This window comes from Podarcis cretensis (assembly GCF_951804945.1).
Source record: "Podarcis cretensis genome assembly, chromosome: 18".
Classification (NCBI taxonomy): domain Eukaryota; kingdom Metazoa; phylum Chordata; class Lepidosauria; order Squamata; family Lacertidae; genus Podarcis; species Podarcis cretensis.
The window spans coordinates 7,632,468-7,657,120 of record NC_137188.1 but is presented as its reverse complement, the minus strand read 5'-3'; the positions used below and the strand labels follow the sequence as shown (position 1 = coordinate 7,657,120).

The window sequence follows — 24,653 nt, the reverse complement described above, 5'->3', positions numbered from 1 at the left end:
TGTGACCGTCAGCGCATGCATGGAGTCTTTAAACCAACTCCCAATGTGTTCTTTGTCTTTAGAAAAGCTGGTTTTAAACAAAACACACACACACACAAAAACCTCCTTTTAGAGCTGCGCAGGTGTGAGCACAGTGGGACGCAGGTGGCGCTGTGGGTTAAAGCCTCAGCGCCTAGGACTTGCCGATCGAAAGGTCGGCGGTTCGAATCCCTGCGGCGGGGTGCGCTCCCGCTGCTCGGTCCCAGCGCCTGCCAACCTAGCAGTTCGAAAGCACCTCCAGGTGCAAGTAGATAAATAGGGACCGCTTACCAGCGGGAAGGTAAACGGCGTTTCCGTGTGCGGCTCTGGCTCTGGCTCTGGCCAGAGCAGCGATGTCACGCTGGCCACGTGACCCGGAAGTGTCTCCGGACAGCGCTGGCCCCTGGCCTCTTGAGTGAGATGGGCGCACAACCCCAGAGTCTGTCAAGACTGGCCCGTACGGGCAGGGGTACCTTTACCTTTACCTTTACCTTTAGGTGTGAGCACTATTTATCAAATGACAATAGTGGCATAAGCATAATAAAAGTTAATTTGGGGGCTAAACTAAATTTTTTTGGGCGTGGTCTGGGCAGATCTTTGCACCCCGGTGGTGCATATACTAAAGACGGCCCTGGATAAATTAACATGTGTCATTAAGGTAAAACGGGGAATATGCAGGAGGAATGATTCTGGAAGGTGTTTGTAGAATTTGGAAATGGAAAGGGGGTCAAACCATCGCAAGAGGTGTTGAAATTTTGGGAGGTTGGATAGTTACAATGGAACGGTCTCGGTGGTGGGGTGCACATTTTTATTCTTATTTATTTATGATTATTAGGTAAAGGTAAAGGGACCCCTGAGCATTAGGTCCAGTCATGGCTGACTCTGGGGTTGCGGTGCTCATCTCGCTTTACTGGCTGAGGGATCCGGCGTCCAGCTTCCGGGTCACATGGCCAGCAGGACTAAGCTGCTTCTGGCGAACCAGAGCAGCGCACAGAAACGCCGTTTACCTTCCCGCCAGAGCAGTACCTATTTATCTACTTGCACTTTGACGTGCTTTCGAACTGCTAGGTAGGCAGGAGCAGGGACCGAGCAACAGGAGCTCACCCCGTCGCGGGGATTCGAACCGCCGACCTTCTGATCAGCAAGTCCTAGGCTCTGTGGTTTAACCCACAGGGCCACCCGCATTACTTTGTCCCCCCCCCCAAAAAAAAAAAATTAAAAATAAAAACAATGCAGAAATTTGGAGAAGTTGAACATAGAAATGGGGAAGATATAAGAAACGAATGGACAGATGGACAGGGGGTCATATTGCAAGAGCTACCAGAGGGAGGTAGCTGAGTTTGGCCTGGACATCACTTACCCCAACAGATTGACCTGGCTCCTTACAGCCCTCAGCAATGACTGACCCTCTCCTTTTACCCTGCTTGCACTTGCCTCCCAGCTAATAATAATAATAATAATAATAATAATAATAATAATAATAATAATCTGCCCATCTCGTTGGGTTTCCCCAGCCACTCCGGGCGGCTTCCAACAAAGATTAAAAATACATTAAAATGGCACACATTAAAAACTTCCCTAAACCGGGCTGCCTTCAGATGTCTTCTAAAAGTCAGGTAGTTGTTTATTTCCTTGACATCTGGTGGGAGAGCGTTCCACAGGGCGGGCGCCACCACCAAGAAGGCCCTCTGCCTGATTCCCTGTAACTTGGCTTCTCGCAATGAGGGAACCGCCAGAAGGCCCTCGGAGCTGGACCTCAGCGTCCGGGCAGAACGATGGGGGTGGAGACGCTCCTTCAGGTATACTGGGCCGAGGCCGCTTAGCTGACGAGACCCCCTCCCAAATCCCAGTGGGAGCACAGAACCTTTTTCAAAGGAGTACGCAAGCGCAGTTTTGTTTCAGAGAGACCTTTAATTGCAATGGGATCAGTTGCCTGAATCACAAGCAGAGGATGGTGATGGCAAAATTGGCTTCCATGGTGTTACAGTTCCCTGGTTGCACGAAACCGGAGCTGTAGTAACTCAAAGCTTCTGTTCCAAGGAGGAACGCTCTTCAACTGGTTTTAGAGCTGAGAATCTTTTGGATACGAAGGCGACGGGTGAGGTGGCGAACGTTGCCAGGACGTGGACCCTTCTTCTTCCCCTCTGCTTTCGGCGTTCCCCGTTATCGGTGGCCTGACCCCAGCCGACGGTAGACCAACCCCTGTCCTGGAAGTGCTAGGTTGAGACAGCCACTGACCTGGATGGCTTTGGGCCATGAAATCTAGCAGTTCGTCCAGGTTCTCCCGGGCGATGGAGATTCTCTCTCGGCTCTGTAGGATCAGGTAGGTTGGCAGATCCTTGAGGGAGGCGACGGAGGACAAATGAGAGTGGAGGTCTTCCATGCTCTGGTAGACCTGAGTCACTTTTTCTTGGAGGTGAGCAGGGAGCTCAGCGACATGCGGCAGGAGATTGCGGTAGGTTGTGTACAACTCGTCGGCCAGGACCCGGGTCATGGTCAAAGCTTTCATCTCCAATTGCTGAAAGAGGGTAGATAGAGTAAGGTTACCAGACATCCCTGTTTCCCAATATTAATATAATAATAATAATTTATTATTTATACCCCGCCCATCTGGCTGAGTTTCCCCAGCCGCTCTGGGCGGCTTTCAATCAAGTGTTAAAAACAATACAGCATTAAACATTAAAAACCTCCCTAAACAGGGCTGCCTTCAGATGTCTTTTAAAGAGAAGGTAGCTGCGGGTGCCACCACCGAGAAGGCCCTCTGTCTGGTTCCCTGTAACCTCACTTCTCGCAATGAAGGAACTGCCAGAAGGCCCTCAGCGCTGGATCTCAGTGTCTGGGCTGGACGATGGGGATGGAGAAGCTCCTTTAGGTATACTGGGCTGACGCTGTTTAGGGCTTTAAAGATCAGCACCAACACTTTGAATTGTGCTCGGAAATGTACTGGGAGCCAATGCAGATCTCTCAGGACCGGTGTTATGTGGTCCCAGCGGCCACTCCCAGTCACCAGTCTAGCTGCTGCATTCTGGATTAATTGCAGTTTCTGGGTGACCTTCAAAGGTAGCCCCACGTAGAGCGCATTGCAGTAGTCCAAGTGGGAGATAACTAGAGCATGCACCACTCTGGCCAGACAGTCCACAGGCAGATAGGGTCTCAGGCTGCGTACCAGATGGAGTTGGTGGACAGCTGCCCTGGATACAGAATTGACCTGTGCCTCCATGGACAGCTGTGAGTCCAAAATGACTCCTAGGCTACGCACCTGGTCCTTCAGGGGCACAGTTGCCCCATTCAGGACCAGGGAGTCCCCCACACCCGCCTGCCCCTGTACCCCAAGAACAGTACTTCTGTCTTGTCAGGATTCAACCTCAATCTGTTGGCCCCTATCCATCCTCCAGGCACTCACACAGGACCTTCACCGCCTTCACTGGTTCTGATTTGAAAGAGAGGTAGAGCTGGGTGTCATCTGCATACTGATGAACACCCAGCCCAAACCTCCTGATCATCTCTCCCAGCGGCTGCATGTAAATGTTGAAAAGCATGGGGGAGAGGACAGAACCCTGAGGCACCCCACAAGTGAGAGCCCAGGGGTCTGAACCCTCATCCCCCAACACCACTTTCTGGACATGGGCAGTCCCCGGATTTACAAATCAGTCCCCATACAAAATCCTATCATTCCTATTGAAGTTGAAAAGTGTCCCTGGATTCATTGAAAAAAATCTGGTAACCTTAAGATAGAGCCCTTTTTAAGTGGAGCAACAGTCTGCCATGGAAGAATGGAGAGAGCTTCACCTAACTAAGGCCAGTGGCATAGCAGGGGTTGCTGGTGCGTAGAGCCATGTAGGGAGCAAGAAGGAAAGAGGATGCATGTGCATTCAACTGCCTAATGGCATCCACATCACACAGGAGATCGCATCCACAGAGATAAGAAATGAAGAGCCGTTCCATTATCCGGAGAGTTCACTTCCTGGTTCACAGCTACGGAAGTGCACAGCTGTATTGAAATTGTGCACCCCTAACAATTTTGCGCCTCTGTGGCCCTCCCCACGCTACGCCACCGAATGAGGGCCACCCTAACACTCCCAGGTTCTCCCCTTTGATTGGCCCTTCATTCTCAGGCTCCGCCCCTTATCTCTCAGGAAGACGGCTTGTTCCCGTAATTCCACCCCTCGCCACTAGAGGCAGTCTGAGGTTGATAGTGCTTCTCAGCTTCCCCCTTCCTAGAAGGGCTGTTTCCGCTGATGGCAACAGTCCATCTGGCCAATTTGCCCCTGGATGTCTCCGTTCCTCACCAAGATACCTCAGGCATTAATGAGAGGGACTTCTGGACGACGCTGGGCTTCTGGGACGGAGCTTCCATCTTTGTATTCCACTGTGGCAAAATGTTTGACAAGCTTTCCGAGACCTTTTGGAAACTGGAAGGGCCCGGGCTCAGGGAGTGATCTAGCTGAGAGGGGGAATTGAGAGAGAGAGAGAGAAAGAGAGAGGGGGTTACTGATTCTGGCTTGCACAGAAATCCAATTACAGTGATACCTCGGGATGCAAATGGGATCCGTTCTGGAGCCCTGTTCGCATCGTGAAGTGAATGTAACAAGCGACGGCACATCTGCCCGTGTGTGGGTCGTGCTTTGCCGCTTCTGCGCATGCGTGTGACGTCATTTTGAGCATCTGCGCATGCGCAAGCGTCGAGACCCGGAAGTAACACGCTCCGTGCTGTGGAGCGCAACTTGAACCCGCTCAACCCAAAACACATTCAACCCGAGGTATGACTGTACCGTATTTTTCGCTCCATAAGACACACCTTTTTCCTCCTAAAAAGTAAGGGGAAATGTCTGTGCGTCTTATGGAGCGAATGTGTGGTCAATCGCTGGCTCCCTTTCTGGCCCCAGCCCTTTGCGCAAGCCTCCATTTTTGAATGGTCTACGGACAGAGACTGTTTGTTTCCCCAGTGACATGGCACCTGGAAGCGTAGATTTGATCCAAGGTGGGAAGAGTGCACCCAATTATTCTCTCCGCAGTCTTTACAACCCTGGACAGCATTGTTTTTTCCCTGGCCGCGCAGCTCCCAAACCACACACACAGACCATAAGTTAATACACTCTCCACAGTACAATGGTAAAATGCCAACAACAGATCCTTTGAGAGATTCTTTTTCTGGAGGATTCTCAGAAAATATACCGTATTTTTTGCTCTCTAAGACTCACTTTTTCCCCTCCTAAAAAGTAAGGGGAAATGTGTGTGCATCTTATGGAGCGAATGCAGGCTGCGCAGCTATCCCAGAAGCCAGAACAGCAAGAGGGATTGCTGCTTTCATTGTGCAGCGATCCCTCTTGCTGTTCTGGCTTCTGAGATTTAGAATATTTTTTTTCTTGTTTTCCTCCTCCACAAACTAGGTGCGTCTTATGGTCTGGTGCGTCTTACAGAGCAAAAAATACGGTAACCTCTGCTGTGCTCTCTTCACCAGGTCTTTGCTGTTTTCTCCCCGGGTTAGGTCCTCTCTCAACTCCATTCCCAGAAACCGAAACACTGAGACCTGTTCCACACACTTCCCCTCAATGGCGGAGAATTCGCAGCGAGCCGATGTTCAGCCTCACTTACTGTGATGGGACAATGAGCTACTTGTGTGTAAAAGGGTTAGTCCCTCGGAGTTTGCTTAACGTAGCAAAGCTCTGCCTTGAGCGGAGCCCTTGGACATGGCTCCGTCAGTCACTGGTAGAATCCGACAGTGGGCGCTTGCGGAAACGTTTCCAGCATAAAAGCTGCTTGACGGAAACGCGTCTCCTAGATTCCCTGCGTGACAGCTTCCGGCGAGGGGTGGGGGTCGCTAAAGGGGGCCTTGATACCTCCTCACTGTTCTCACTGGAAGTGTCCCAGAGCCTCCCCTCCGACTTCCTGTCCCTGGAAGCTCCTGCCCCCCCCCTACTGGTTCCCTCTTCTGCTGCTGAATCTCTTCTATCCTCCTGGAGCCCTTCCACCACCTGTTCTTCCGATGGCAGTTCCCTGACACTTACCATGTTCAACACCTGATCGAGCCGCGAGAGCTGTTCGTTGGTATTCTTGCGGGTGGCTTTCAGCCGGTGCAGCACAAACCTGAAGGCCCGGTTTCTCAGCTGGGTGGAAAGAAAGTTGATCCTCATGAAGCAGCCCTCTTTGCAGAGGTCGTCTTTCGACGTGTCACGCTCTTCTTTCTTCCCGCCAGCGTCAGCTGAGAAAAACATGCAGATAGGAGGCGCAAGGCGATGCAATTATATGGGGCTCAGATTTGGACTGGCACTCCCCTTGGATCTACGGAAGCAGTCCAATCAAAGTTCTTAAGGCAAATTTTCTGTGTTCCCCCGGTAGAATTACGGATCTGGCGTAGGACTCTTACCGTATTTTTTGCTCTATAAGACTCACTTTTTCCCTCCTTAAAAGTCAGGGGAAATGTGTGTGCATCTTATGGAGCGAATGCAGGCTGCGCAGCTATGCCAGAAGCCAGAACAGCAAGAGGGATTGCTGCTTTCACTGCGCAGCGATCCCTCTTGCTGTTCTGGCTTCTGAGATTCAGAATATTTTTTTCCTTGTTTTCCTCCTCCAAAAACTATGTGCATCTTATGGTCTGGTGCGTCTTATAGAGCGAAAAATACGGTAACTATTGACTTCGCCTAAACTCAAATCCCCCCCGGTCTAATATCCCTAGTGCTGCAAGATTGTCACAAGAGTGACTGGTCTAAAATTGTCTATCAAAAACTTCACTCTTGTGGTTTATCCCCACAACAGCTACTCGTTTTGGGTTACAGTAAAGCAAACAGTCTAATTTGTCAGCGCCTAAATGATATCGAGCGTCGGAACAACTTGGCCGCAATAAGGAAATTTTGCCCATGGTATGACTATTTTCCACCTTCCCATTTCGGCTCTCTGGCACCCTATCTAAATAACCTAGGAATTCTAAAAGATAGGCACGCTTTTACTCTTGCAAGATTGAATGTACTGCCCTTGGCTGGACTTGAGGGACAATTACAACAGATTCCACAGGAAAAACGCTTATGTCCCTGTGGAGATGGCAGTCTCGAATCGGTGGCGAATGCCCTTCTGGCTTGCCCTCTTTATAAAGACTTGAGGAATGAGATTATCACCCCTCTTTTATTGTCCATTCCGGGTCGCCCAACCACTGCCGCAGTGTCCTTTCTCTTGGCACATCAAGATGAGAAGGCGACAGCAAAGGCTGCAAAGTTTTTAGCTGGGGCAATCAGAATAAGATCCACTATTTGACTATTAAGTCAAAACCCTAAAATGTATTTTATATAATTGACTTTTTATTTCTATTCTTCATATATCGTATTGTCTTATTTATTTTATAGTATAGTGCATTGATTATTGCTTTCATTTTATGGTTCAACGGTCTCGTTAGTAAAATTCTTGTTAAATTACTGTTTTAGGGGTTCTTTTTCAAAGTCTGGAACGGATTAATTCATTTTGCATTACAGTGGTACCTCTGGTTACGTACTTAATTCGTTCCGGAGGTCCGTTCTTAACCTGAAACTGTTCTTAACCTGAAGCACCACTTTAGCTAATGGGGCCTCCTGCTGCTGCTGCTGCGCCACCGGAGCACGATTTCTGTTCTCATCCTGAAGCAAAGTTCTTAACCCGAGGTACTATTTCTGGGTTAGCGGAGTATCTAAGCTGAAGTGTATGTAACCCGAGGTACCACTGTACTTTCTATGGGAAAGCACACCTTGGTTTTGGAACGCTTTGGTTTTGGAGCGGACGTCCGGAATGAATTAAGTTTGAGAATCAAGGGACCACTGTATATTCAGAGAACGAGTACATGATATGCAACATTGCTTTAAAGTTAAACGAACAAACAACCTTGGCTGCCAAAATGGTTGCTTATTTCTCACCAGCGCTGGTGTCTGGTAGAGGAAGATAATAATTCAGCCACTCCTCAGATTTTTCCAGGGCTCGGTCGATGGTGTTTGCAAAGACCTTCCCAATTGGAGAGTCCACAAACGAGTTGATGCTATTTGCCATAGAGGAAGTGCTGGCGTCCTTAATCTGTGAGGCGATGTCTTCCATGGCGTCGTGAAACGCCTTGTCTTTTCCCCTCTGGGTGAGCACGGCTGCTTTGGGCTTGAAGCGTGTCATGTCTGAAGGGGTTGGGTCCACCCTCACAGGCAAGGCCTAGGAGGTGGAGAGACGTTAGGAGCAGGAATAATAATAATAATAATAATAATAATAATAATAATAATAATAATTTATTTGTACCCCGCCCATCTGGCTGGGTTTCCCCAGCCACTCTGGGCGGCTTCCATAGAAACCAAAGATACACTAAGATATCACAGATTAAAAACTTCCCTGAACAGGGCTGCCTTAAGATGTCTTCTGAATGTCAGGTAGTTGTTTATCGCTTTGACATCTGATGGGAGGGCGTTCCACAGGGCGGGCGCCACCACCAAGAAGGCCCTCTGCCTGGTTCCCTGTAGCCTCACTTCTCGCAATGACAGAAGGCCCTCGGAGCTGGATCTCAGCGTCCGGGCAGAATGATGGGGGTGGAGACGCTCCTTCAGGTATACTGGGCCGAGGCCGTTTAGGGCTTTAAAGGTCAACACCAGCACTTTGAATTGTGCTCGGAAACATACTGGGAGCCAGTGTAGGTCTTTCAAGACCGGGGTTATGTGGTCTCAGCGGCTGCTCCCAGTCACCAGTCTAGTTGCCGCATTCTGGATTAGTTGTAGTTTCCGAGTCACCTTCAAAGGTAGCCCCACATACAGGGACAGGGTTACACAATATGGTGCCCTGAGCCAGGACAAAAATTGGCTGCTCCTTCCCCAAATTTCGCAATAATTATAATAATAATTATTTTCGCAATAATTCCGGTTGGTTTTTTAAATGGCTCTTCCCAGTAGGTAAGGATAAAGATAAAGGGACCCCTGAGCATTAGGTCCAGTCGTGGCCGACTCTGGGGTTGCGGCGCTCATCTCGCTTTACTGGCCGAGGGAGCCGGTGTACAGCTTCCAGGTCATGTGGCCAGCATGACTAAGCCGCTTCTGGCGAACCGCAACCTTCTGATCGGCAAGTCCTGGGGTCTGTGGTTTAACCCACAGCACCACCTGCGTCCCATTTCCCAGTAGGTACCCATATAAATATAGGTATTATTATTATTATAATTAATTGCACCCCATTGGCTCAATGCCTTGTGCAGGGGAACCGCCCGAACCACTCTATATCTGGTGCTGATGAATGGAGGGTTTGTGAGTTCGTGCCACTTGGCGGTACAATTTGCAATCTTGAGGGGAGGGAATTTCTTGTTTGTTTTTTAAATAATCAGTTTTTATTCGGAGTTTTCAACATAAAGTAGAACAAAAGCGCAAACTCATCTAAAGAAGAGTAAGAGGAAAGAAGCAAAAAAACAAAGCCAAAGGAGGATAATAAAGAAGGTGGAAGAGAAGAGAGAAGAGGAGAAACAAACAAACAAACAAACAAACAAATAGCCATCTATCACAATTATAGCTTAACCCTTATTCCAAAGACAGAAGAGTGCTCCCAGCTGTCACCTGTTAGATTCTCCCTATTCCCACCCGTATCTGTACAGCGGTACCTTGGTACTTGAACAGTTTGGCTCCCAAACAAATCGGCTTCCAAACCCCGCAAACCCGGAAGCGAGGGTTCTGGTTTGCGAACGTTTTTCGGAAGCTGAATGTCCGACGTGGCTTCCAATTGAGTGCAGGAAGCTCCTGCAGCCAATCGGAAGCCGCGCCTTGGTTTTTGAACCGTTTCGGGAGTCAGGTGAACTTCCGGAACAGATTACGTTCGAGAACCAAGGTACTGGGTCTAAATTGGTTTTTATAAGGGCAGTTGTTTTTAATTCTTACTCTGCCATATGTTTCAGAAAGTTGTTTGTTCGCTCTGCATTTGGACACCTTTGAAGACATAGCTCAGTTGGTTAGAGTACTGATAACGACAAGGTTGCAGGTTCGAATCCCCGTATGGGACAACTGCATATTTCCAAGTCTACGAATCTATGATTCTATATTCTAACCAAATATTGCATGGTGGTTTATGAGATTCGAGGGTGCAGGACTTTGTATCCTTGGATACAAGAGGACAGGCTGAAACTTTCAAAACCGGTTTTGAAACTCAGTTGGTTTTTTTGGTTTCTTAGACTTCATGAGCCATTCTAGGGGTTAGGGCTATATAAAGGTAAAAAAGCAAAGGACCCCCTGGATGGTTAAGTCCAGTCCAAGGTGAGCCGCCGTTTGTCCACAGACAGCTTTCTGGGTCATGTGGCCGGCAGGACTAAACCACTTCTGGAGCAACAGGACACTGTGATGGAAACCAGAGCGCACGGAAACACCATTTACCTTCCCACCACAGTGGTACCTATTTATCTACTTGTGCCGGCGTGCTTTTGAACTGCTAGGTTGGCAGGAGCTGGGACAGAGCGACGCGAGGCTCATCTTTTCACAGGGATTCAAACCGCCGACCTTCTGATCAGCAAGCCCAAGAGGCTCAGTGGTTTAGACCGCAGCGCCACGCGCTCCCCTTATACAATGGTTTTAACTGTCTTTATATGTGCAGTTTTTGAAACACAAGTTTTTGTTGTGAAAACATTTTGAGATGCTTTATAGGAAGTGGTTTGTAGAAGAAATGGAACAATAAGAGTACTGTGCTCTAGCTGGCCAAAGACTACCTTAGTTTCCGGTTGGCTCACAATCTCCTTTCCTGAGCGGGAGGCCATGGGAGGTTCGTAGTTCCTTAGCGATGTTTCCTTAGAGACTTTCTCTGCGGCTGCTTCAGGCTGGAAGCGGAAAGGAATGAAAGGGGCAGCGCTGAAAAGAGGCGCTGAAAGTTGGGGGATTTGGGACAGGCAAAAGGGAAGTACTTATTCACGCAGCGCAAAATCAAACTGTGGCGTTCACTGCCCCAAGATGCTGTGATGGCTACCAATTTGGAGGATTTCAAAGAAGAATTAGGCAAATTCATGGAGGGAGAGGGCTATTGGGACACAAATTCCGGGGTGTTGAAAATGGAATGGGTTTTCATGGGTGCACAAGGTAAACACACAAACTGTTAACGGAGAAATCCGAGGGCTCCCTTGGATAAAAAGCAAGGACACCAGCCAGGAATACCAGAGCAAAACAGCAGCCAGTAGGTTTGGTCTTTATTGAAGACGGTCGCGACAGGACTCCCACCTGCCACAAGGTGGAACAAGATGGAAGCCCAGAACAAAAGAGAACCCAAACTTTTATTAGCTGCTAATCCCCATGTTAAAGGTAAAGGTACCCCTGCCCGTACGGGCCAGTCTTGACAGACTCTGGGGTTGTGCGCCCATCTCACTTAAGAGGCCAGGGGCCAGCGCTGTCCGAAGACACTTCCGGGTCACGTGGCCAGCGTGACATCGCTGCTCTGGCAAGCCAGAGCCGCACACGGAAACGCCGTTTACCTTCCCACTGGTAAGCGGTCCCTATTTATCTACTTGCACCCGGAGGTGCTTTCGAACTGCTAGGTTGGCAGGCGCTGGGACCGAGCAGCGGGAGCGCACCCCGCCGCAGGGATTCGAACCGCCGACCTTTCAATCGGCAAGTCCTAGGCGTTGAGGCTTTAACCCACAGCGCCACCTGCGTCCCTCAATCCCATGTTACCCCCCCCCAACTACATCACTAATACATCACAGTTACATCATGAAAGGGGAGGTCTGGTGGCCGTAATCTGAGCATCCTGGACCCTGCCCCATGGTTCCCCTTGCCCTCCACCAAACACTCACCAAGTGTAACAAAAGAGATATTTACATTTCCCTGTTTCCCAGCCAAGTGAATCACACCCTTTTGTCTTCATCTGGGTTTGTTATTTCTGGAATGGCTACCTGTCTGACACTCAGGTATCAGGATGCCAGGGATTATCACTCAGGCAGAGGGGCTGCTGAGCAGCTGAGCTCACATGTCTATATGACTTTCTGAAGTTTTCCCAGTGAGCCAGTACATGGATACATTTATCAATGAATTGTTACATTTTGTATTGTGCAGCAAAGGCCCTTTGAATAGATAGGAAGAAACTGTGATGAAGTGTTTTGTGGAGACAAATCACAAAAGTCACAAAAGTGATTGTGCTGGTTTTGGTAGTGGGCTGCATGTGCATGATATCTGCCGGAGGGGCAACCCTCCCCCCCCCAACTTTTACATAAATTCCTGCAACAATACGAAACATGTAAAACCATATCTGAATTAGTACAGGGCAGCAACCCCAAAGCTATTTCGACTCTCTTGAACGACCCCAAATATTTCCCTGTAGTAGAAGGAAGTACTCAAAAACAAACAAACAAAAAACAAAAAAAAAAACAACCCTTGAATTTTGGGCCATGCTGGGAGTTCGTCTACTTAATAGAAATTATACATCGCTTGGTTGTTAACACCCTCAAAATGGTTTACAAAGAGAGAGAAAAACAATAAAATCATCAGTTAAAAACAGTTGAAAGCAACTATTTTGTTATGTACTGAAGTTCTCACCCTGGGCCAGCAGGGGGATACTGTAGATAGTTATGCAAATGAAGGATTGAAAGTGACGTTCAGTGATTGGATAGTTTTAGAAAGTTGTTACAGTTACGTTGTACTGGAGCTCTATATAAGCAGGCTGGCTGAACCCTTCAGCTCAGTTCTGTTCTGGCCTCTGAATAAACAAGAGCTGTTGAAGAATCGCTGTGTCGTCTGATATGTTCACCCACAACTTAACATATTTAAAACACATTGGGGGAGATAAACTAAGAACAGATTGAAACACACGTCCACACATCTGGGAAGTCTTGCCTAAACAAAAAGGTTTTTAGCAAGCACCGAAAATAGTACAGTGAAGGCGCTCAGCATCAAGGGACGGGGAGTTCCGAAGTGTAGCTGCTGGTGGACTAAAAGATCAACCGGAATGCAACAGCATCGTTGGGGCCCAGATGTCCCCTATATATATATCCTCATAGCTGTCAACTTACAGATTTGAAAATAAGGGATCAGCAGCCAAAATAAGGGATTTTGCTTAACTTATACATCAATCTGCCATTGATGGAGCCATGCTGCTTTGGCTGCCACTGACTGTGTTTTGCAGGGGACTAGATGATCCTAAGGGTCTACAACTCTGACCCAAAGAAGAGTGGCAGACAAAACTGAGGAACGACGTCGAGATGGCAAAGCTTACAGGCAGAATAAGAAACCAGGAAGAGGACCTCTTTAATAAAGAATGGGGAAGGTTTATAATTTAGTTGAAAAGCTATTGTCAAGAGTTACATACATTGGTAGGATTGACAGAAGATTTGTAGTAAAAATTTGAACTATGGGTGGACAAATGATTTATAAAAATAGAGTTATGAAAGGGATGCAGAGGGGGAAATCGCTACATTAAGATGCTGCACTGGTTGGAGGGGATGCTAAGCAGCACGTCGGGGCTGCCGTCGTCCTGGCGCAAGGAGTTCCATCGGCCCTTCCCTGCCCAAGAGAGAGGGAGGGAGACTCTCACCCATGCCGCCCGCGAGCCTGGCATGAAGCGGTTGCAGCACCTCTGCGGCTGAAGCGCCGCCCTTCTGCATCCCTCCCCATCCCCTCCTCTTCCTCCTCTCTCAGGCCGCCTCCTCAGTCGCTGCCGTCGCTGCTGCCTCCGGCTTCCCCTGGCAGCGCAGCAGAAGTCTCGCAAGACTTCCTGCCCGCCGCCACCCGTCTCCTTACGACGTGCCCCTGAGGGGGAAAAGGGAGAGACGGAGACGCGGCAGCTCGTGCACGCTCTCTCTCTCGCGGCGGTGGACCCTGAGCCACTGCTTCCCTCCTGAGCCGGGTGAGCATGAAACCCGGGAAATTTAAAGGACATCATCAACAAGGTACAGCAGCGGGAAATAGCGCTGGGATAAGGGAGTTTCCCGCCAAATAAGGGACGGTTGACAGCTATGCCTATCCTTGCTGTATAACAGCGTTTCCCAAAACTCGGGTCTCCAGCTGTTTTTGGACTACAACTCCCATCATTCCTGGGCACTGGCCCTGCTAGCTAGGGATGATGGGAGTTGTAGTACAACAAAACTACCGGAGACCCAAGTTTTGGGAAACGCTGCTCTAGAAGCACGCACCTTCCATAAATTAACAGGGCCTTGCCAGACCCCATTCTCTGGAAGACAGGCAACCTGATAATACAGCACCTTTTCAGCTTTTGCTGCTACTTGAGAAAACATTCAGCAACCGTAAAGACCTGGGGATATTATAAATAAATAAATAAAGAATCACTCTTCACGTTCTCAGGAGCCTCGTTCACTGGAGAGACCCTCCTCCCTATCTCTACTCTGTGGGGATCTAAAACCCACCTCAAGATTTCCTGAGGAGACTGCCGTATTTTTCGCCCCATAGGACGCACTTTTCCCCCTCCAAAAATGAAGGGGGAAAGTGTGTGCGTCCTATGGGGCGAATGCAGGCTTTCGCTGAAGCCTGGAGAGCGAGAGGCATCGGTGCGCACCGACCCCTCTCGCTCTCCAGGCTTCAGGAAGCTATCCGCAAGCCTTGCAAGCCCAGCGGGAGTTCCTGCGGGCTCACAAGGCTTGCGGGCAGCAGCCTGCAGCCCCGGCGAGTGTCTGCAAGCCTTGCGCGCCCGGCAGGAGCTCCCGCCGGGTGCGCAAGGCTTGGGGCGGCAGCCTGCAGCCCGAAGCACGTGGAGCCCTCCGGAGGGTGTCCCGTGCTTCGGGCAGGCGTGTGCAAGGCTTGGGGCGGCAGCCGCGGCTGGGGGGGGGGAATAATTTTTTTTTATTCATTCCCCACCCCAAAAAACGAGGTGCGTCCTATGGGCCGGTGCGCCCTATAGGACGAAAAATACGGTAAATCTGCCAGTAGGTGTTGCTCTCCAGACAAGTAGGACTGATAGAAAAAGAAACATTTACTTGATGGGCAGTTCTTCCAAAGGCCCTTTGAGAGGAGTCATTCCGGTAAAAACCAGCAGAAATAACAAAGCAAAAGTTGTTGTTGTTGTTGCTGCTGCTTTGCATTTTCCTTCCTTCCCCTCTGCAGCTTACTGTCTGTTGATGAAGTAACAGACCTGATAAATAATATTTTTTCCCTGAAAAAAAAAATACGGTACCTTTTCCACCGTCTGGAAAACCGAAAAGGCATTTGAGGCTGAAGCCCAGGGGATAAGCGGCTCTTCCTCTGACGTCTGCCATGGGGGGGTCCTCGCTTTCTCTGGTTGCGGATCAGGGCCTGGCAGCGGCGGCTGGTGCGTGGCGGCTATTTCCGTGGGGGCTGCTATCTGAGGTTCCTCGTCCCGTGGCTGTGGAACGACAGGCAACACTTGAGGGGATGGCGGCAGAGAAGCTTGCGACCCCCTCTCTGTTGGTGGAGTCAGAACCCTCTCCCTCTCTATAAGTGTCCTCTCGAATATCACCCACTCGCTCTCCAGAGGTGGCACTGGGGGAGTCATTCGCCCCCTCTGCGGGGGTGTCGGAGGGGGCACCCATCCCCCCTCTGGGGCTGTTAGAGGGGTCACCCACTCCCCTTCTGCTGGTGGCGGTGGAAGCATGGGTGCTGGTGGAGCTGAAGACGCCAGCACGTATTCCTGTGAGCCCTTCTCTCCCGGTAAATTTTCTGCCGGTGCTTCGTTCCATTCCTCCTCTTCCTAGGGGAAAGAAATCTATAATGAAATTAAGAAAGTCCTTAAGTGGACTTTTCCTAAGAAACCAGAGGCTTTTCTCTTGGGCATGGTTGGCCAATTGGTGTTAAAGAAGGATAGGATTTTCTTTATGTATGCTACCACAGCAGCAAGAATTCTACTGGCGAAGTATTGGAAGATGCAAGAACTACCTACTCTGGAAGAATGGCAGACAAAGGTGATGGACTTTATGGGACTGGCTGAGATGACGGGCAGAATCCGTGACCAGGGGAAGGAGACAGTGGAAGAGGACTGGAAGAAATTTAAAATATACCTTAAAAACTGTTGCAAAATTGAGGAATGCTAAGATGTCAAGGGGTAAGAAACAGAGAATTACAGCTGTAACTAAAAAACTAAAGGAAATTTAATGAAAGGGAATCAGGATAAATTGACCAAAGGGTTGCTAAAGAATTACAAAACAAGGCTGCAGGGACGGGGAGGTATGGGGAAGTCGAAGGAAAGAAGGGTATGAAAATACAATTTTGAAGTTATATTTGTTTAAATGTTTTGTATGTTTTTGTTTTGTGTTTTGACTTTCTGTTTTGTGCTTTGTTTTTATTATGTGTTTGAAAAATGAATAAAAATTATTTTTTTAAAAAAAAAGAAATCGCTTTTAGTATGGACTGGCACCGCAGAGCTTCTGACCAAGAAGCAACAAGTTCTGTAGAAGCAATCTCCTGGGAGCATACAATAATTTTATTATTTATTCCCCACCCATCTGGCTGGGTTTCCACAGCCACTCTGGGTGGTTCTGAATTGAGTATTTAAAACATGATAAAGCACCAAACATTAAAAACTTCCCAGTACAAGGCTGCCTTCAGGTGTCTTCTAAAAGGGAAAGGTACCCCTGACCGTTAGGTCCAGTCGTGGACGACTCTGGGGTTGTGTGCTCATCTCACTCTATAGGCCGAGGGAGCTGGCGTTTGTCCGCAGACATATTCAAGCATGACTGGTGGCCAGCATGACTAAGCCGCTTCTGGCGAACCACAGCATGCCGTTTACCTTCCCGCCGGAGTGGTACCTATTTATCTACTTGCACTTTGACGTGCTTTCAAACTGCTAGGTGGGCAGGAGCTGAGACCAAACAACGGGAGCTCCCCCCGTCACTGCGGGGATTCGAACTGCTGACATTCTGATCAGTAAGCCCTAGGCTCTGTGGTTTAACCCACAGCACCACCTGCATCCCCAGATGTCTTCTAAGATTGTTTATTTCCTTGACATCAGGGCGTTCCATAGGGCAGGAGCCACTACCGATAAGGCCCTCGGAGCTGGACCTCAGGGTCCGGGCTAGACGATGGCAGTGGAGACACTCCTTCAGGTATACTGGGCTGCGTCCTTTTTTTTTTATATATAGAATATTTATTAAAGTTTTCAAAAAATAATACAATGTGAAATAAAAAAGAAAAAATAACAAAAATACAAAAATAATTAAAAACACATAGAATTTCCATTACTTATTTTCTTTTAACTTATTTTCCAGACCTCCTCATACCTCCCTTTCTTGTATTCCAATTCAAATTGTTAGTTCAGCAAATCCTCACCATTAGTTTTTACTTATTTCTAAACCTTTTTTTTCTTCATATCTCTTAAGCATTACAGCTGGAAACCACTTAATTTCTATCCAACATTGTTCTAACATTCATTAATTTTACAATATTTCTGTAAGTAGTCTTTAAATTTCTTCCAGTCTTCTTCCGCCGACTCTTCTCCCTGGTCTTGGATTCTGCCGGTCATTTCTGCCAGTCCCATATAGTCCATCATCTTCATCTGCCATTCTTCCAGGGTGGGTAGATCTTGTGTCTTCCAGTATTTTGCAATAAGTATTCTTGCTGCTGTTGTAGCATACATAAAAAAAGTTCTGTCCTTCTTTGGCATGGGCCGCGTCAATTTAGGCCTTCAAAGGTCAGCACAAACACTTTGAATTGCGCTCGGAAACATACTGGAAACCAGTGTATCTCCTTTAGGACCGGTGTTATATGATCTCGGCGGCCGCTCCCAGTCACCAGTCTAGCTGCCGCATTCTGGATTAGTTGTAGTTTCCAGGTCACTTTCAAAGGCAGCCCCACATAGAGCGCATGGCAGTAGTCCAAGCGGGAGATTAACTAGAACATGCACCATTCTGCTGAGACAGTCCGTGGACAGGAAGGGTCTCAGCATGCCTAAATGTGAACCAAACCACATCCCTACCTGGTCCCCACCTAGCTGATTTTTTAAGGGGGAAAAAACGTACCTCCTCTGGCAATTCCTGGTGGGATGTTATCTTATTTTGGGGATCCCTGTAAGCAGCAAGTTGCTCTTCGAAGGAATGTCGCAGCCCGCTCCCTGGCCCCTCCTGAGAAAAGCTATCTCCCAGTCCCGGGAACAGCTCATATTCTGATATCGTCATTTGCATCACCAGCTCGTTCTCATTGGTGGCCAACAGCTCCTCGTCCTGCGAGGGCTCCCTCTCGAGTCTCGATTGAGCTTCTGTGGCTGTGGGGAGAGCATATTGTGTTATCTTCCTTGCCCGCGAGCCCATCTCGGAGACGCCGCTTACCAGCTCCCCGTTTTCTCCCCCCCCCATTTTTTTTAATTACCGTATTTTTTGCTCTATGACTTTTCCCCTCCTAAAAAGTAAGGGGAAGTGTGTGTGTGTCTTATGGAGCGAATGCAGGCTGCACAGCTAGCCCAGAAGCCAGAACAGCTAGAGGGATTGCTGCTTTCACTGCACAGTGATCCCTCTTGCTGTTCTGGCTTCTGAGATTCAGAATATATTTTTTTTCCTTGTTTACCTCCTCCATAAACTAGGTGCGTCTTGTGGTCTGGTGCGTCTTATAGAGCGAAAAATACGGTGGTTTTCACAATATTATAAACAAACAAAAAACAACACACAAAACAAAAAGACATAAACCATAGCTTTATTGAAAATTACAGTTATTAACTTTGTTAAGTGACTTCCTCACTTCCCCTTGGTTGAATTTCATTGCATGTCCTTTTAATGGTTTTCCAAATCCCAAATTTACTTAAACATTAACATCCTTAGATCTTCACCTTATGGAATTAAACATATTAATTCATCCCTTAACATAAATAAAATCCTAAGCCCATTATGTACCTGAAAGCTATTTTCAGGTAGTTTAACTTAACAAATCTAACTAGATAATCATTAAATTTATTCCATTCTTTAGTGATATTCCTCCTCCTTTTGGTCGCGGACTCTTCCGGTTAGGTCGGCTAGCTCCGAAAAATCCATCATCTTACCAGCTCCCCGTCTTCGCTCGTCCGCCAGTCTGGTTGGTACTCACTTAAATACCTCGTGGTAGAGGGTTCGAGGCTGTTGCTCTTAGTGGTTGTGGAAATCCTTCGGATGGCTTCATCGGGGACACACAGAATGCTACTTGTGGTGTGAGGGTTTGTCGTCTTCGGAGGCCAGCTTGGGTTGTGCAGGGTAGTATCTGAAAGCTGAGAAACGAGGGATGGGGAGTTTGGTTTGTAGAGTCTCCAAACAACCAAAAAACAAGGTTCTGCTTCTTAACGAGAAAAGCGCTGCAGTCCCAGTCACCGTATTTTTTGCTCTATAAGACTCACTTTTCCCCTCCTAAAAAGTAAGGGGGAATGTGTTTTTTTTTTTTTTAAAAAAAAATAATATTTATTGAAAAGAGAAAAAGTACAAAAATACAAAAAATAAAGGAATTTACATAATCCAAAAAAAAGAAAAAAAAAATACAAAATGCATGAAAAAAAGAGAAAACAACAACACAAAGGTAAAATAAGAACAGATTAAAAACAAATCCCTCTTTCACTGTCCTATAATTCATTTACTTATTTCCATGACTTCCTCACACCTCCCTCCTTTGTATTCCAATTCAAATAGTTAATTCAGCAAATTTTCCCCTCCTTGTTTTATCTTCGTTCTTTATCTTAAACATATTATATCATTCTATTTCTCATCTAATTATCAAGCCATTTTTGCATTATTCCTTTTTAACCTTATTGTTAGAAATCACTTTGTTTCATTCCTACTTCAAGTAAGGGGAAATGTGTGTGTGCGTCTTATGGAGCGAATGCAGGCTGCGCAGCTATCCCAGAAGCCAGAACCGCAAGAGGGATTGCTGCTTTCGCTGCGCAGCGATCCCTCTTGCTGCTCTGGCTTCTGAGATTCAGAATATTTTTTTGCTTGTTTTCCTCCTCCAAAAACTAGGTGCGTCTTGTGGTCTGGTGCGTCTTATTGAGCGAAAAATACAGTAATCTTATCTACCTCAGTGACGTCACAACGGGGGGGGGGGCGGTGTCTGTGGGGGGTGACAAGAAAGTACCCCCGCGACGGCCCTCTATGTACTGTTGCTGTATTTAGGCTTTATTTTGTTTTTTATCTTATATTTCGGAAATGTAAATCCAGTTTCTTTTTCCTTTAATTTTTTGGGGGTTAGCCCCAAGAGAGTGGGGCCCTAAGCTATAGCTTGTTTAGCTTATACGTAAATCTGGCACTGGCTCAACCTGTGGATTTCTGCCCAGAAAATATGACAGAAGCAGGGAAATTGCTTCCAAGGGGGAAAACAGCCGCCGCTGAGGAATTCCTGTGTGCAAACAACTCGCCTGTCCATCACAGTTCTGACTTCGCTCATTGGCTGAGCTCCATTTACCTGAGGTTTAAATGTTGGCAAAAACACACACATACACCCACAGGCATAGTTGGGGCTATTATGGGATTAGAGTCCAGGGCCCTAGGCTGGGAACACCAGCGAAGGAGGCTGTGGGTGCCCAGAAATGATGGCTTGGCGACTCCTGGTGTCGCCAAATAACAAGCCGTAGGGGCCAAGTGGTAAAGCTAAAGGGACCCCTGACCATTAGGTCCATTCGTGACCGATTCTGGGGTTGTGGCGCTCATCTCGCTTTATTGGCCGAGGGAGCCGGCGTACAGCTTCCAGGTCATGTGGCCAGCATGACTAAGCCGCTTCTGGAGAACCAGAGCAGTGCATGGAAACGCCGTTTACCTTCCCGCCGGAGCGGTACCTATTTATCTACTTGCACTTTGACGTGCTTTCAAACTGCTAGGTTGGCAGGAGCAGGGACCGAGCAATGGGAGCTCACCCCGTGGCGGGGATTCAAACCGCCGACCTTCTGATCGGCAAGTCCTAGGCTCTGTGGTTTAACCCACAGCACCACCCGCATCCTTTGTTCCAGAGGTCCGTTCTTAACCTGAAACTGTTCTTAACCTGAAGCACCACTTTAGCTCATGGGGCCTCCTGCTGCCGCCGCGCCGCCAGAGCACTTCTGTTCTTATCCTGAAGCAAAGTTCCTAACCCAAGGTACTATTTCTGGGTTAGCGGAGTCCGTAACCTGAAGGGTATGTACCCTGAAGCGAGGTACCACTGTATTGTGACGTACAAACCTCATCCTCTTGCGTCCTCGTGCCAGATGTGTTGACTGGGGGGTCCTTTGACGCTGAAGCCACATGATGCTCGTCCGATGAGCTAACTAGACCCAAAGCACAGAACAAATTAAAGAGCTCCACTATCCCGTTTTCACCTCCTGATAAGAATCACTTGCAAAAGCTAACGTGCGGAACTGGGTGTAAGTTTGGGGAAAAGAAAAGGAAGAAAACCAAAATGGCACGTCTATCTCGAGGGCTGCCATACGCCTGGAATTTCCCAGACGTAACAACCCCCCCCCCCCGCAAAGAGGCTCAACTTTGGCCAAAAATGTCCAGATTTTCACTTTTTGAAATATGGCGAACCTATCTGTCCCTAACTCTGAAGCCGGACTTCTTTGAATGGATACTTCTCATTGCTCCTCCTCGCTTGAATCCTGACTCCCATCTCTTCCCTCGAGGCCAGCAGCAGACTGCTTTTACTCTGTAAAAGAGACCAGCCCCCTTGGTGTGGGGTTGAAATCTTAGCCGCCGCCAGAAACTTCCAAGCAAGATGAAGTTTGCGCCACGTAGCAGGTGCTGGTGATTTTGAGCCCCACTTTGGGCAAAAGATTGGACCAAACGGGTTGGACCAAACGATATTTCGTGGTCCTTTCCAACTCCACAATTTGATATTTCTTTTATTCTTAATAGGGGAACTGTAGGGAGAAAGGAGAAGTCGGGAGGCAGCACAGCAAGGAAGTATCCCTTTCCCAGACTCTTAGATGTACCGTATTTTTTGCACTACAAGACGCACTTCTTCCCCTCCAGAAATTAAGGGGAAATGTGTGCGTGCGTTATGGAGCGAATGCAGGCTCCATGGCTTCAGCAAAAGCAACGCAAAACCTCTGGAGCGCAGCGGGTTGTCAGCACCCGGGGCAAGGCAAGTAATTTGCGCCCCCTAACCCGTGGGTTAAAGCCTCAGCGCCTAGGGCTTGCCGATCGAAAGGTCGGCGGTTCGAATCCCTGCGGCGGGGTGCGCTCCCGCTGCTCGGTCCCAGCGCCTGCCAACCTAGCAGTTCGAAAGCACCTCCGGGTGCAAGTAGATAAATAGGGACCGCTTACCAGCGGGAAGGTAAACGGCGTTTCCGTGTGCGGCTCTGGCTCGCCAGAGCAGCGATGTCACGCTGGCCACGTGACCCAGAAGTGTCTTCGGACAGCGCTGGCCCCCGGCCTCTTGAGTGAGATGGGCGCACAACCCCAGAGTCTGTCAAGACTGGCCCGTACGGGCAGGGGTACCTTTACCTTTACCTTTTAACCCGGGGCAAGGCAAGTAATTTGCGCCCCTAACCCCTAACCTGCCGCCGCTGCCAGCTTCTTCTTGCTGCTGCCTGGGCTGGTCGGGTGTGGTTCTCTCCCGCGCTCAGCGCTGCGCTGGGCGGCCGCTGCACTGTCCCTCCCCCAGATAGTCCCTCCCTCCCTCTCTCTCCGCTCTGCACCGCAACGCACGCCTGGCACCCTCCCCCTCCACAGTGGGCGGCAACCCAGCAGCTCGGATCGGATTCGCACAGCCAGCACTGCAGTGAGAGAGAGTGAGCGAGCCACAGGTAGGGGCAGAGAGCTGCGAGTGCGAGCGCCCCCCCAAATGTTGCGCCCAGTGCGGCTGGCCCCCCCTGCACCCCCCACGCTACGCCACTGCTGTGCAGTTTTCCCTCTGCGCAACGCCCCATCAGCGAAGTAGGAGGAGAAATGGATGGGGCTCCGTTTCTCCTGCTGCTTCGCTGAAGGAACGCTGCGCAGAGAGGGAGATAATTTTTTTTTTCTTGTTCTCCCCCTCTAAAACTAGGTGCATCTTATGGTCGGGTGCGTCCTATAGAGCGAAAAATACGGTATTTCTGGGGGATGGGGAACTGGAATGTAAAAAGCAGATTCGACAGGTAGGTGCATCTAGAAGGGCACACGCAGAGTTGGTTCCAAGCCTGCCATCATCAACTATCCTATAATTCAGAGAGAGAAAGAGAGAGAGAGAGAGAGAGAGAGAGAGATTGCAGCTTGCTTTCCTACTCACTATCTGCCATGATCTCTGCCCGACTGGCAGGGCGCAAATCATGGCATCACTAAAGCAACGTCATTTCCCATGCAGGCAGAGGAGACCTGCAGCCTCCCCGCTGAGGAGCAGCACACCCCAGCTTCCCCCACCGTTCCATCCATTCCCCCTTGTGATGCGGTGTGATGTCATAGGTGTGACGTCACAGATCAGGCGCTGGGCCCCTGCTCTCCCTTCCAAAGGGGCGCTTTGGAACAACCACAACTGCAAAGCAGAGGGGGAAAGGGTAGGTAACCCACAGGGCTTGGAATGGCACCAGTTCCAGAAGACCAGTCTGTCTTGGGGCCACCTGTTTATTCAGTGTTTTGAAGACAGGCAGAATGCCGACTTATTTTGCCTGCTTCTTTCATCTCTTAGCTGCCATAAACTCGGTTGCTTTGTTTGGCCAGACTGAAACTGCCCCTGGGGCAAGGAACTACAGTGGTACCTCGGGTTAAGAACTTAATTCGTTCTGGAGGTCCATTCTTAACCTGAAACTGTTCTTAACCTGAAGCACCACTTTAGCTAATGGGGCCTCCCGCTGCCACAAGAGCACAATTTCTGTTCTCATCCTGAAGTAAAGTTCTTAACCCGAGGTAATATTTCTGGGTTAGCGGAGTCTGTAACCTGAAGCGTCTGTAACCCGAGGTACCACTGTACTTGCATAAATTGCTTTTGTGTGGAGCATTTAAGTGTCAAAATCCCCACATATTTTGGATTAGCAAAACGCACCCCCCCCCAAATGAACTACATGTATGTTATGTTAGACAAAGAGGAACTCAACTCTTGCTTCCATGGTTCAAAATCCCATGGGGCAATCAGTCTCCCAATGCCTTCTTCCCCCAAATTTTTCTTTGTTCCAGTCCCCCATACCATAGGAGCTAAAGGTCCTCTACATGCTAAAGCTGCTTTCTGGAATCAGTTGATACTCAGGCTGAGACCCTACCTGCCTGCACACTCTCTTGCCAGAGTGGTGCATGCTCTGGTTATCTCCCACTTAGACTACTGCCATGTGCTCTCTGTGGGGCTACCTTTGAAGGTGACCCGGAAACTGCAACTAATCCAGAATACAGCAGCTAGACTGATGACTGGAAGCGGCCGCTGAGACCACATAACACCGGTCCTGAAAGACCTACATTGGCTCCCAGGACATTTCCGAGCACAATTCAAAGTTTTGGTGCTGACCTTGAAAGCCCTAAACTCAGTGGCGTAGCGTGGGGGGTGCAGGGGGGGCCGGCCGCACTGGGCGCAACATCTGGGGGTTAGGGAAATCCACGGGTTAGGGGGCGCAAATCCATGGGTTAGGGGGCGCAAATTACTTGCCTTGCCCCGGGTGCTGATAACCCACGCTACGCCACTGCCTAAACTGCCTTGGCCCAGTATACCTGAAGGAGCGTCTCCACCCCCATTGTTCTGCCCGGACACTGAGGTCCAGCTCCGAGGGCCTTCTGGCTGTTCCCTCCTTGCGAGAAGCCAAGTTACAGGGAACCAGGCAGAGGGCCTTCTCGGTAGTGGCACCTGCCCTGTGGAACGCCCTCCCATCAGATGTCAAAGAAATAAACAACTAACAGACTTTTAGAAGACATC

General features: G+C 48.9%; 1 protein-coding gene across 4 annotated transcripts; it reads right to left on the bottom strand.

Annotated features, from left to right (window-relative positions):
• Nucleotides 1-1,909: 1,909 nt before the first annotated feature.
• LOC307206988 (uncharacterized protein) lies at nucleotides 1,910-23,204 on the bottom strand. Of its 4 annotated transcripts, none has more exons than XM_079960563.1 (10): nucleotides 23,049-23,204; nucleotides 21,023-21,108; nucleotides 18,944-19,092; nucleotides 17,882-18,123; nucleotides 15,085-15,618; nucleotides 10,685-10,792; nucleotides 7,896-8,175; nucleotides 6,027-6,220; nucleotides 4,316-4,462; nucleotides 1,910-2,536 (listed from the first exon to the last, which is right to left on the bottom strand). In XM_079960563.1, exons 1-10 carry the CDS (start codon nucleotides 23,088-23,090, stop codon nucleotides 2,081-2,083), a joined length of 2,238 nt encoding a protein of 745 aa, XP_079816689.1. In that variant the 5' UTR covers nucleotides 23,091-23,204; the 3' UTR covers nucleotides 1,910-2,080. The 4 variants fall into 4 exon arrangements, with proteins under 4 accessions (XP_079816689.1, XP_079816690.1, XP_079816691.1 ...); XM_079960564.1 differs by having other exon boundaries at nucleotides 18,936-19,092; nucleotides 23,049-23,203; XM_079960566.1 differs by having other exon boundaries at nucleotides 2,377-2,536; nucleotides 4,308-4,462.
• Nucleotides 23,205-24,653: the final 1,449 nt, after the last annotated feature.

Excerpts from the sequence above, each read along its gene's own strand:
- LOC307206988 (XM_079960563.1), bottom strand. The coding sequence starts at position 23,090 with ATGATTTGCGCCCTGCCAGTCGGGCAGAGATCATGGCAGATA. Across the intron at positions 21,109-23,048 it reads GGCAGAGATCATGGCAGATA|TTAGCTCATCGGACGAGCAT; the intron begins GTGAGTAGGAAA and ends CTTTGGGTCTAG. Across the intron at positions 4,463-6,026 it reads TCGATCAGGTGTTGAACATG|CTAGATCACTCCCTGAGCCC; the intron begins GTAAGTGTCAGG and ends TCCCCCTCTCAG.